The sequence below is a fragment of the Sebastes fasciatus genome, chromosome 7, assembly GCF_043250625.1.
Source record: "Sebastes fasciatus isolate fSebFas1 chromosome 7, fSebFas1.pri, whole genome shotgun sequence".
NCBI classification, from domain to species: Eukaryota; Metazoa; Chordata; class Actinopteri; order Perciformes; family Sebastidae; genus Sebastes; species Sebastes fasciatus.
In genome coordinates, this window is record NC_133801.1 from 355,466 (window position 1) to 370,044 (window position 14,579).

General features: G+C 47.2%; 1 protein-coding gene across 2 annotated transcripts in view; it reads right to left on the minus strand.

Moving 5' to 3' along the window:
• Positions 1–2,735: 2,735 nt before the first annotated feature.
• Positions 2,736–14,579, minus strand: part of lrch3 (leucine-rich repeats and calponin homology (CH) domain containing 3) — a 25,061-nt gene continuing 13,217 nt past the window's right edge. Inside the window, exon 20 of one of the 2 annotated variants that reach the window (XM_074640854.1) lies at positions 2,736–7,431. In XM_074640854.1, coding sequence (XP_074496955.1) covers positions 7,285–7,431 — 147 coding nt within the window. In that variant the 3' untranslated portion in view covers positions 2,736–7,284. Of the gene's footprint in view, positions 7,432–9,154; positions 14,133–14,579 lie in introns of those variants that run through there. The other variant, XM_074640853.1, reaches the window with a different exon arrangement.

Here is a 14,579-nt window from a genome sequence, read left to right on the forward strand (position 1 = left end):
ACTGTAACATCCCGGTAACCTCCCGGTAACACGCTGACTAACATCCCGGTAACCTTCCGGTAACACGCTGACGGTAACATCCCGGTAACACGCTGACTAACATCCCGGTAACACGCTGACTAACATCCCGGTAACACGCTGACTAACATCCCGGTAACACGCTGACTAACATCCCGGTAACACGCTGACGGTAACCTCCCGGTAACACGCTGACTAACATCCCGGTAACACGCTGACGGTAACCTCCCGGTAACACGCTGACGGTAACATCCCGGTAACACGCTGACGGTAACCTCCCGGTAACACGCTGACGGTAACATCCCGGTAACCTCCCGGTAACACGCTGACTAACATCCCGGTAACACGCTGACTAACATCCCGGTAACACGCTGACTAACATCCCGGTAACACGCTGACTAACATCCCGGTAACACGCTGACTAACATCCCGGTAACACGCTGACGGTAACATCCCGGTAACCTCCCGGTAACACGCTGACTAACATCCCGGTAACACGCTGACTAACATCCCGGTAACACGCTAACTAACATCCCGGTAACACGCTGACTAACATCCCGGTAACACGCTGACTAACATCCCGGTAACACGTTGACGGTAACCTCCCGGTAACACGCTAACTAACATCCCGGTAACACGTTGACGGTAACCTCCCGGTAACACGCTGACTAACATCCTGGTAACACGCTGACTAACATCCCGGTAACACGCTGACTAACATCCCGGTAACACGCTGACTAACATCCCGGTAACCTCCCGGTAACACGCTGACTAACATCCCGGTAACCTCCCGGTAACACGCTGACTAACATCCCGGTAACCTCCCGGTAACACGCTGACTAACATCCCGGTAACACGTTGACGGTAACCTCCCGGTAACACGCTGACTAACATCCCGGTAACCTCCCGGTAACACGCTGACTAACATCCCGGTAACACGCTGACTAACATCCCGGTAACACGCTGACTAACATCCCGGTAACACGCTGACTAACATCCCGGTAACCTCCCGGTAACACGCTGACTAACATCCCGGTAACCTCCCGGTAACACGCTGACTAACATCCCGGTAACACGTTGACGGTAACCTCCCGGTAACACGCTGACTAACATCCCGGTAACACGTTGACGGTAACCTCCCGGTAACACGCTGACAGGACCGGGAGAGAAACTATAGTTTCTACCGGCTCCACCGCCAGCAGACCGGGAGGTGTCTCTGAGTCTCCCCGGCCAGCAGCCTCTCTGCCCGGCCAGGCTCCGCTCCACCAGCCGCCGTTAGCTCCGGTAGCTCTGTTAGCTCTGCTATCCAGTCTAAATCTCCGCCATCGCGGCCCGCAGCAGCGCCCCGCCGCGCCGGTGCCCGCGGGGCGCTGTGCCCGGTGCGTGGCGGCGGGTATTGCGCGGGCAGAGGCTGTATTAGAGGAGTTATTGCAGGTTGTAGTCGGACATGCGGAGACTCACCGTCTCTCTCCGAACAGCAAGATGGAGGGAAAGGATGCGCGAAAGGGATGCTGGGTAATTATGGTCCACAGAGGAGTCCGCGGAGCTGCCTGAACAGAAAGAGAAGAAATCAATATCTTACTTTATTTCATGTTTTAATCATTCCTACTATGTTTTTAAGTATCCCGCCTTTACTTTATACTTTATTATTTTAGCCAATTTTACAGTTTTTTATTTTAAAGCACTTTGTGTTAAAACAGCTGCAAATAAATCTTATTATTATTATTTAATAACCCTTTAAAGGGCCTGTTAGTAAGAATCCTAAATGTCTTGTTAACAGCTTCACCTGTGTCCGTTAAGTCAACTAGAGTCAGCGTCCTGTTGCTGGCGCTTGTGCTCGCTCTGCATAGACATGAAGGAGCATCACTCAACACAGTGAGGAGACACACGTCAGCTAAAAGCACAATATCACTCTATATTTCAGCTGCTTGGCAGTAATGTTAGCTGACCAGACCAAGGTCTCTCCATGAATCAATGCTGATCCTAGTGTTGGCTTTTCCCGCCTCAGCCTCCCGACCGCGGCCGGAGGGAACGGGGGAGACGATAACGTTTCTCTCTGCGGAGCCCCGTCACTTCACAAGACACGGGAAACCTCTGTTGGTCTGGAGGAGCTGCAGCAGTTATTTCTGCACAAACGTCCACTGAACATTCACTAGATATTCTCAGAGCTAAACTAACTCTTCTGCAGTGTGGAGTGAGCAGCATGCACGTGAGAGGTGGAGAGAGAGAGAGAGAAGGAGCGCGGTGTGTGAGTGAAGGCAGGCAGAGGAGCAGAGACTCCGGCCACACGCCAGCACATGTGTCCCGACCCGGTACATTTATACACTTAAAAAGTTACAAACAGTCCTTTAAAACATCTAATCATTAACTTGTGTTGATTAAATGTTTTATTATTCTAGATATTCTATTTAATTACATTTTTTGAATCATTTTAATCTTGAATTGGATACAAATAGAATGTATGTATGAATTAATCCTGGGAGTGATAACAGATAATTATAATGAAACAACATATAACATCATGACAGCGTATAAAAGCTTCATTATAGAACTTCTATTGTTCCCTTAGAGCTCCATGTGGAACTAAATACAAAGGAAAGTAATAGAAGTCTACCGGTCAGACTGCACAAGAGAAACAACATGAAACTGTTTATTAATCTATATTGATATACATATATATATATATATAGAAGTAAAGAGAGACGTGGATGAGGTGATGGAGCGAGTCAAATTAAAATATTTATTTAAAGCATTTAAACTCAACTCTTCATACAGATGTGTTCAAATCTTTTATACAGAAACAAGAAAACAGGAAACAAATGTAAAACTGACAGTCTGTTTGTCCTCCATGAGACAACGGTGGAATGTCCTTTAAAACCACATGAGCCCGCCGTCACATGACCCCGTCACCGCCGCCACGTCACATGACCCCGTCACATGACCCGCCGCCACGTCACATGACCCCGTCACATGACCCCGTCACCGCCGCCACGTCACATGACCCCGTCACATGACCCGCCGCCACGTCACATGACCCCGTCACATGACCCCGTCACCGCCGCCACGTCACATGACCCCGTCACATGACCCGCCGTCACGTCACATGACCCCGTCACATGACCCGCCGTCACATGACCCCGTCACCGGCGCAGGAGAAACACACGAAGAACAAAAAACATAAAACATCTGTACAAACATGACACCACCTGGTCAGTCAGCGCACGAGGACGCCCGTCTGCTCAGGACACGGAGACACGGAGACACAGAGACACGGGATTGGACAGCACAACTGTCAATCAATCACAGTGGGGGGTGGGGGTCTGCTGGGCCCTGAGTTCGGCCTCACAAGACCAGATTAAAGGTGCCAGGTGAAGCTGCGTTCAGGGTCCCTCTGGTCCCAGCCGCTCAGCTGAAGGTGTGATGCTGCGTTCAGGGGAAATAGGAACAAACTGAACATCATGTCCCCTGAATGCAGCATGAGAGATAGAACATGCTGGTCATCGTCTCTGTGGAGGTCAAACTGTGACATCATCACATCCAGAACAACCTGAACTCTATGTACAGAACCAGGACCGGGACCGGGTCCGGAGCAGAGGGTCGACTCTCAGTCTGGAACGGTGACGTACGGTGACTCCACCGCAGGAACACGGCGACGCCACGACCGCCTTTAGAGTTCGCTGCTCCTTTAACCACGTGGAGATGACCTCGTGAACAAAAAACAAAGTCTCTCGTCCTTTGACCTTTGACCCTGGACTGCGTCCGTCCATGATGCTCTATGTGACATATATATATAATATATATATATATATGTATATATTTACAGAGTACATTTGTACACATATATTCAATAAAGACCGTGACTGGTTTAGCGTCAGAGGATTCACATAAAAAAATGTCCCAGAATGCAACAGAAACATCAGCAGCTCGTCGTCTGAGGTCTATTTATTCTACTACTCTTCTTTATTTATGAGCGTTAATAAATAACGTTGACGTGTTGACCGTTTACAGACGTGTGATTCAGGCCTGTTGTCCTGATCAATAAAGACATTAGATAATGTTATTAGTGTCTCTGATTTCATCGGAACGTTATCGTGCCGTATAAATAAAGTTTTATTATAAAGTTAAAAAAAAGAAAGAAAATTACTCAACTTTGTGAAACTGTTTTTAATGAATGAATGAATTATGACCCCTCAGGTCAGGTGATTAAAGGTCAGATAGTGACGGACTCTGAGCCGCAGCACGTGATCAATGAACCTGATTGATGTTGCTAGATGAAGGTGATGAAGGTGATGACCACCTGATTGGATCGGCCAGGTCACCTGAGCCATCACAGAGACAAAGAGATCCTGTGAACGGAGACGAGACGTCCGTCTGACGTCAACAAAGAGCCTCCGAGTCAGAGTCACATGACCGCTGATGTCACTCAAACTGACGTCCAATCAGAACTCAGTCAGGTTTGAAATAGTTTGGATGTGACGGAGAGAACTGAGCCGAAGACTCAACTGATCTCACAACATGCTACCTGCAGTTAGCACTGTTAGCTAGTGTTAGCGCCACCTCCAGGTTAGCTAGCATTAGCATGTACACCTGTACACCTGCACACCTGCACACCTGCGTATCGCCGTCATGAGGACGTCATCTCTAAACCAACATTATCCACACAAGCTGATGTTAGCATGAAGCTACATTAGCGCAGCTAGCTGTGATGCTAAAGCTAGCATGCTTTTAGCTAACTGTTAGCTAATTATATTTGAAAGATGTAAACTTTAAAACCAATAAAGTTCATGTTAGCTCCCATACAAACCAACTAGCTTCATAATGTTCTTATATTAATAACATGACATGCTAATGTTATCATCTCAAAACAACATGTTAGCTATCATTAGCTTCAGCTCCAAACCGACTCATTGAATGTTAGCTCGTATTTGAAGCTAGCCGTTTCAGCGGAAGCTTCACAGCTAGCTTCATGTTAGCTCGTATTAGCTTCACAGCTAGCTTCATGCTAGCTTCATGTTAGCTTCATGCTAGCTTCATGTTAGCTCGTATTAGCAGTGTCTTCTGTACATTTATGGACCAATATTAGCTTGAATCTCAAACCAAGTGGTTTAATATCAGCTAATAATGAATGTTAATCTACAAACCAACACGGTTCACAATGTTAGCTAGTGTTAGCGTTGTTAGCGTAACATGAATACTGCTACCGTTAGCCGTTAGCAGCGAGCTCCATTAGTGTCATCTGAATGAACAACCTGCTGTACATTTATGCTAACTACTGTTAGCTTCATCTTTTTCCATGCAAAGTAACATTAGCATTTAGCTACATTAGCATATAGCTACATTAGCATTTAGCTACATTAGCATTTAGCTACATTAGCTTCCGCTCCAGACCAACCGGGTCACGTAAACCACGTCACTCTTTCTTGTAGTCACAGGTTTTAAAGACTATTTGACATGTTTGGTTTGTTTTTAAAGTTGAATTTACACGTTTAGTGTCTGAATGTTATTAATGTTATCCGTTAGCTCCGTTAGCTTCAGCGTGTTTATTAGATCCATAAATAAATCAGATCAGAGATCAAGAAGGCCTCGACCTCCACGACGGTCCGTAACAGAAGACGACCCGCAACGTTAGCAGTTAGCTGTGTCAGCTCTCAAACCTCCTCCATCCATCAGGCTGATAATGACATCATCAACCATCAGGCTGATAATGACATCATCAACCATCAGGCTGATAATGACATCATCAACCATCAGGCTGATAATGACATCATCATCCATCAGGCTGATAATGACATCATCATCCATCAGGCTGATAATGACATCATCATCCATCAGGCTGATAATGACATCATCAACCATCAGGCTGATAATGACATCATCATCCATCAGGCTGATAATGACATCATCAACCATCAGGCTGATAATGACATCATCATCCATCAGGCTGATAATGACATCATCAACCATCAGGCTGATAATGACATCATCATCCATCAGGCTGATAATGACATCATCATCCATCAGGCTGATAATGACATCATCATCCATCAGGCTGATAATGACATCATCAACCATCAGGCTGATAATGACATCATCATCCATCAGGCTGATAATGACATCATCAACCATCAGGCTGATAATGACATCATCATCCATCAGGCTGATAATGACATCATCAACCATCAGGCTGATAATGACATCATCATCCATCAGGCTGATAATGACATCATCATCCATCAGGCTGATAATGACATCATCATCCATCAGGCTGATAATGACATCATCATCCATCAGGCTGATAATGACATCATCAACCATCAGGCTGATAATGACATCATCATCCATCAGGCTGATAATGACATCATCATCCATCAGGCTGAACGTCCAGATGGAATCACAGGACTGTTTATAGACGGTAACATGATGAGATGGTGTTGGGGATTGTAACGTTCCTGTTCTCTGAATGACTGAATGAATATAACCTGCTCATATTTAGCTCTTTATTCATTTCACTCTACGGTCGCTCTCGTCTCTACGTCCACCGAGCAGCTCGTCCGTCAGCAGGACGACTGAACTCAGGTATGGGTGAGTACGCCGGTCTATGGACCAATCAGATCCCATCATTTATTCACCTGTTTAACTGAGTTCTTCTTCTCTGCTCCAGAACAGCAGCCTTCACTGTGCTGTCACCCTGGAGGTATCATGGCTACTACTGTTTTACAGCAGAGAAGAAGAACTGACTCGTCACAGCTGTTTATTAATAATAATAACTATATGTATCATGCTGTTATTGGATCGGTGCTCGGTATCGGTATGAGGAAGGAATAAATGGTCTCAGAACATCTCTCCAGATCTTCCTGTAACTTGGTGGGGGGGTGTAGGAGCTGATCTGGATCAGCATTATTAATGACTCATGGAGACGACCCGGTGGAGCTCTGATCTCTCAGAGTCCTTCTGGTGTCTCTGTGGTCTCATTCTCTAGTTAGTGGAACCGGTCCCAGGGTTAACGCTGAAGACCCGTTAACAGGTAACGGCTGATCACTCTGAGCTACGAGCTGTGGCATGTTGTCTTTGAGGGTGCAGCTGTGCCGGTCTCTCCGTCAGAACCAGACCTGCTGCTGTTCTGGATCACTCTTGAAGACCCAGACCTGCTGCTGTTCTGGATCACTGTTTACCTCTCCACCTGAACACGTCACCACTAACTACCAGGAGCGTTACAGGAGGCCGACTGAGCGCGTGCGGTGGTGGTGGTGGGGGCGGCGGCGGCGTCTACATGCTGGCGGAGGGTCCGGGCGTCGGCGTTGTCGTGGTGACGGGGTGTCTGGGCGGGGCCAGGTCCAGCAGGGCGCTGACGGTCCGGGCCACCTGGGGGAGCCCTCGCTCCTCCAGGATGTGAAGAGGAAGACACAACTGACTCTACAGAGACAGACACCACAGAGGAAGACACACACACACAGCCGGGGGGGGGGACAAAAGAAAACACAACGGAAAGGCGGGTCAACGGATGGTAAATTAAATGAATGAGTAAAATAACAGTAACCATGGCAACACAAGGGATAAAAAAACAACCAGGGGCAGCAACTCAACATGAGAACATGAGCTGATGGAGGAAAGAAAGAGAGACAGGAAGGAGTGACGTATACACGTTGTTATCACGTTAACGTTGACAGCCCTAATATATATATATATATATATATATATATATATATATATATATATATATATATTATTTATATATATATAAACATTGAGTATCTTTTCCAGTGGAGAGTTAGAGACACAGAGTGAGAGGAGGAGCTTTAGTTCACTTTATTCATGTTCAGAAGGTCAATCCTCCTTTAGAGACACTCAACACATCTTCACCATCATCATCCTCACCATCATCATCCTCACTCTTCACCATCATCATCCTCACTCTTCACCTTCATCATCCTCACTCTTCACCATCATCATCCTCACTCTTCACCATCATCATCCTCACTCTTCACCTTCATCATCCTCACTCTTCACCATCATCATCCTCACTCTTCACCTTCATCATCCTCACTCTTCACCATCATCATCCTCACTCTTCACCATCATCATCCTCACTCTTCACCATCATCATCCTCACTCTTCACCATCATCATCCTCACTCTTCACCATCATCATCCTCACTCTTCACCATCATCATCCTCACTCTTCACCATCATCATCCTCACTCTTCACCATCATCATCCTCACTCTTCACCTTCATCATCCTCACTCTTCACCATCATCATCCTCACTCTTCACCATCATCATCCTCACTCTTCACCATCATCATCCTCACTCTTCACCTTCATCATCCTCACTCTTCACCATCATCATCCTCACTCTTCACCTTCATCATCCTCACTCTTCACCATCATCATCCTCACTCTTCACCATCATCATCCTCACTCTTCACCATCATCATCCTCACTCTTCACCATCATCATCCTCACTCTTCACCATCATCATCCTCACTCTTCACCATCATCATCCTCACTCTTCACCATCATCATCCTCACTCTTCACCATCATCATCCTCACTCTTCACCTTTATCATCCTCACTCTTCACCTTCATCATCCTCACTCTTCACCTTCATCATCCTCACTCTTCACCATCATCATCCTCACTCTTCACCTTCATCATCCTCACTCTTCACCATCATCATCCTCACTCTTCACCATCATCATCCTCACTCTTCACCATCATCATCCTCACTCTTCACCATCATCATCCTCACTCTTCACCTTCATCATCCTCACTCTTCACCATCATCATCCTCACCATCATCATCCTCACTCTTCACCATCATCATCCTCACCTTCATCATCCTCACTCTTCACCATCATCATCCTCACTCTTCACCTTCATCATCCTCACTCTTCACCATCATCATCCTCACTCTTCACCTTCATCATCCTCACTCTTCACCATCATCATCCTCACTCTTCACCATCATCATCCTCACTCTTCACCTTCATCATCCTCACTCTTCACCATCATCATCCTCACCATCATCATCCTCACTCTTCACCATCATCATCCTCACCTTCATCATCCTCACTCTTCACCATCATCATCCTCACTCTTCACCTTCATCATCCTCACTCTTCACCATCATCATCCTCACTCTTCATCTCCAATAAAGCACACAGCGCCATCAGCAGTAACCCAGTTCAGGAAGTGATCATCTCTCTGGTTCCCTCCACTAACAGGAAGTGATCATCTCTCTGGTTCCCTCCACTAACAGGAAGTGATCATCTCCTAACAGCCAATGGGATTGTTCCATTGGGTTTTGGATTATTACAGTAAATAATCTCTGTGGTAAACACACATTTTGTTCAGGAGGATAATCTCCACTAATGAACACCATTTTATGATTTATGAAGCATGAATGCAATCAGCAGAAACCATTTCATAGTTTTTCTTTGTAGTTAGCATCATGCTCATTTGTTTTTGTAGCATCTTGTTCAATCTTTAAAAAGTGTTCCTTCTCTGTTTGTCAGAGTTGCATTTCAGAACTCTTCTTGTTGGACCTGCTGTCTCTGAACGATCACCTCTCCACAAACACCGATCGAGCCAACAAGAGTTCTACACGGTTCTTCAGTTCTTAAAGAACAGGTTGTCCTGCTCCACACAGACATAGCAGTAAAGTGCTGCTTACGGTTCTTCTGTTTGTTGTAGTACCTGAATCTGGATTTAGTTTCACCTCTTGAGCAGAACCCAGATTTAGTTCCAGGAGCTCCAAAGCAAGTTCCTGCAAGGGATTTAAAGGACTATGAGAGTCCCTGACCTAACAACACTGAAGGGTTCCTACAGTTTCAGGAGTTCTTCCCCAAATAAAGGGACAGTCGCTCCATGTTGAAGTTATCTTTATTCATGACACGTCAGCTGACTGTCTCAAACACTGTTGGTATCACAGAGAGGAAGACCACGAGAAAAAACAGATTTTTCGTGCACAAAGCTCGTTTCCCAGAACATGTGTACATACAGTACGGCAGGTTTCTGGCATGGGGGGGGGGGGGGGGGTCTCCAGAGGCTGTGTTGGGGTGGGAGGATTGACTCTGGACCACTTTACAAATAGTAAAAACTGTCAAAAAACACACTCAGACAGGCAGCCAAACATAAGGCACACGGGGTGGAGCTTCAACAGGCAGGAAACAAGTTTCAGGGTAAACCTCCAACTTTGGGGGATTGTCAAGTTTCACCTGAGGGATCACCTGATCCTCCGAGGGATCGCGTGATCCTCTGAGGGATCACGCGATCCTCCGTGGCTTCAAAGAATCTCTGATCCTCAGGGAGATAACAGACATATGGCAAGTTTAGCAGAGGTGGACAAAGTCATTGTTCTGGCTTGTTCTTGGCTATGAAGTGCTGAATCAAGGCCAACAAGCCCCAAATAAAGGCCAAGTAAAAACCAACAAGTCCCAGGTCAAGACCAACAAGTCCCAAGTCAACACCAAGTAAAGATATACTTCTACGTCAAGATCGACAAGCCCTAAGTCAAGGCCAACAAGTACCAAATAAAGACCAAGCCAAGTCCAAGTCTGAAGTCAAGACTAACAAGTCCCAAGTCAAGGCCAAGTCAAGACTAACAAGCCCAAAATAAAGACCAAGTAAAAATTAACTCCAAAGTCGAGACCAACAAGTTCCAAGTCAACACCAAGTCAAGATATACTTCTACATCAAGATCGACAAGCCCTAAGTCAAGGCCAACAAGTACCAAATAAAGACCAAGCCAAGTCCAAGTCTCAAGTCAAGACTAACAAGTCCCAAGTCAAGGCCAAGGCAAGACTAACTAGTCTCAGGTCAAGGCCAGCCAGTACCAAATAGAGACCAAGTCCAACCCCGAAGTCAAGGCCAACAAGTTCCAAATAGAGACCAAGTCCAACTCCCAAGTCAACACCAACTAAAGACCAAATCCTAAGTCTAGATCAAGAAGTCTCAAGTCAAGACCAACAAGTCTTAAACTTTTCATTGGTCTGACTGCTGGTCTTCACTAACATACACACCTTTACCTCTGCTCTGAAACCTGATTGGCTGCTGTCGGATTGATTCAATCAAAGTATCTGTTGTCAGGAAACTGAAGACGGTAAAGAAGATTTGGGGATATCAAGTCATCCCAAGTTAAAAGGCTAAGGTCCAAGTGAGGTCACGAGTCATTGGTGTTTAAGTCAAAGTTGAGTTGCAAATCTTTTGTCAGGTCTTATGTCATCAGACTCAGGGCCCGAGTCCAAGTGCTTGGAGTCCACACCTCTGGAGTTTAGACAGCAGGGATTTTAAGGACTTTAAAGGTTTGATTGGTTTGATTTGTAAATGATCACTGTGACGACAGCGTGACGTTGTGACCCCGTGACCAAGCCATGTGACCGAGCGGACGCTACTGCGCCTGCTCTATGGGCCCAACGGATGCGGAAGATCGCCGGAAGGTCCGGGTACCCTTCCACTTGGAAGTCGAGTCATTTAGGCTTCATGCTCCACTGAGCAACTTTCATAGGATTGAACGAGGACCCGCCTCCAACGCTGGATCCAGTTCTCTTTATACATCCATGGATACAGGCCTTGTACTGGACTGCTGTGATGAAGGCAGAGCTCTACGCTCCACTCCTAACCTAATGGTCATGAGCTCCAAGCACTGATCAATGAATGAGATCAGGGATACTAGTCACTTAAGTGACTTTTCTTGGAGGTATTCCAGGCACGTGCAACTGGAAGGAGACCCCGGGGGTAGACCAGGGATACACTGGAGGGGTTACATATCCCATAAGGCCTGGGAAGGACTTGGGATCCTCCAGGAGGAGCTGGAGATCACAGCTAGGGAGACATGCATTGGCACAGCTTTTCTTAGTCTGCTGCCTCCACGATCCAAGACTCCTGGACGCCTCCCTCTGGAAGTCCGGAACGTGACTGGAGGGGCCAGTGGGGGAGACACCTTCCAGTGTTGACGTTCAGAACAAGTCTTGATTTCCAATGCGGTTCCACGTGGTACAATCTAGTTCTGATGGAGTACACCCCAGCCCTTATATATCGACCACCTGGCCTGGGAACGCCTGAGGGTCCTCCAACAAGAGCAGGTGGCTACCATGACGGACATCTGGCTTATCTCACTACGCCTACTGCAACCACAACCCAGGCCTGGTGAGATGGATGATATACAGAGCCGAGCTAGACGTTAGCGAGGTGTTTCTTCATGGCTCAAGTTTTTGTGCAAAATACAAAATGTTTAACTACTTTAAATGTTGTGCTTATTTAATTACGGAGTTATTTTGGTGCATAGTGGGAACCGCTGATAGTGATCAAGTAGTCCGCTGACAGTGTCCACTTTGGGTCTTTTACTACACGACAACATCTGGAAAAACATTTTAAAACTACGTTAGACTAACGATAGTTGAATTCTTGTTTTGTTTTTTACTCTACTCCCATGATGCTTCGCCTCGCGGACCGTCTGCTTTACGGCTGGACACGCTGCGGTAGGGCTGCACAATTAATCCGATATTAACCGCGATCACGCTTTAGGCTTCTGAACATGATCGCCTGAGATGTTGATGTTTGAAATGTGCTCCTAGAAAAATGCTGCAGCAGATCAAATCTTCCTAAACTACCAGCCAGCAGCCAGCGATCCAGATGTTTTGGCTTCACCTTTGGATATAGATATTATCTATACAACCAATGGGAATAAATTAAGAGTATAAAATTGTTTATCTAGCTCTTATTTGTGCTAATTTTGCTCTCAAAGTGCACCAGATTGAAGGATTTCACTTTAAATTGTAGATAATAAAAGGGGTAGGGTGAATATTTCTACGGATGCACCGATACCACTTTTTTTCAGACCGGGTACAAGTACTTCCATTTCGGTACTCTCCGATACCGAGTACCGATACGAGTACTTCTCTGTGCCTAAAAACCCTCGTTAACAGCTGGAGGGTGAGAGCGACGCACGGCAGGCTGGGGAGTCCCGCATACGAGGCGGTGCGCCGCGACCGGCTGTAGGTCGGCTTGGAAAGGCTCGGGGCGGAGGTGCTTCCCGGGGCCGTGGACAGAGTGTCACCGGGGCGGACTGTCCTCAGTGCACCCCGACCACGTCGTGCCCCCAGGGCGGGGCTCGGCCCACGTAAAAGGGGCCAGGGGTCTGCGGCGATGTCGGCAACCCACCCGACCCGTCTTGAAACACGGACCAAGGAGTCTAACACACACGCAAGTCAGAAGGTGCAAGCAAAACACCGTGGCGCAATGAAAGTGAGGACCGGCCCGTCTCGCCCGCACCGTCGGGGAGGTGGAGCGCGAGCGCGTGCGATAGGACCCGCAAGATGGTGACGAGAGGTTAACGTCACGCTGCTGTAAAGTGGTATCGGTGCCGTTGTATCAGAGCTGTTATGCGAGTACATGAGCACAGTATCGGACCCGATACTGGCATCGGTGCATCCCTAAATATTACTGTATTTTTTCATATTGCAAAATATATTTATATTAGAAAAAAATACTTCAATATCAGTTTTTTCCAACCCTGTGAAGCCATGAATGTACATCAACAGGGATGTAGCACAGCATGGGAGTGAAAGCTGCGCTCTGTTTGTTTTAATGTGAAAGTGAAATCAAAATATGTATGATGAATTATCGTGATTATCATTTTGGCCATAATCGTGCAGCCGGCCAACAACGGCGACGCCTTCCCCCCCTCGGTGAGAGGGAAGAAGCAGAAGAAGCGAGCCAGTAAATAATGAAGCGGTCAGTTTCATTATTTTGTCTTCATGTAATAAATATAAACATGTTAATTAGACGGTGATGGATCCGACCCGGACAGACGTGGTGACTATCAGCGGTTCCCACTGTACGGAGACGTTCCTGGAGACGACATCAGTGATAAGACTGAGACGTGGTTTCTGTTGGACATGTCGTCCTCAGGCTGGTTCAGGCGTGCGGTGCCAGGTGTACGTAGATGGCACACAGCACCGACATGATGGACAGGTAGAAGAGGGCGAAGCCCGCCAGCTGGACCCGAGGGGAGGGGCCGATCGGGGGCGGGGCCATGGACAGCAACACGCCCACCGTTCCATAAACCCCGCCCCCGTCCCCCTCCAGGACCTCCCCCACTGAACAGAGACTGTCCTGAGGGTGTTGAGGTGGGATGGACACGGTGGAGGATAAACGGTCAGAGACAAAGAGATGAAAAAAGGAGTGATGAAAGACGGGAAGATGAAAGAGAAGAAAAACAGCTGTTAGTGGAGGAGAAGCAGTGATGTCACGCAAGTCCTTCAGTGAGGCCACGCCCACGTAGACGCAGACAACCACGAGGTTTCTCCTCGTTAGCGTAGGAGCCTCCACCGTTCTATACTGGTGGTACTGGTCCAGTCTGGTGGTACTGGTCCAGTCTGGTGCTACTGGTCCAGTCTGGTGCTACTGGTCCAGTCTGGTGCTACTGGTGTTACTGGTCCAGTCTGGTGCTACTGGTCCAGTCTGGTGTTACTGGTCTAGTCTGGTGCTACTGGTCCAGTCTGGTGTTACTGGTCTAGTCTGGTGCTACTGGTGTTACTGGTCCAGTCTGGTGTTACTGGT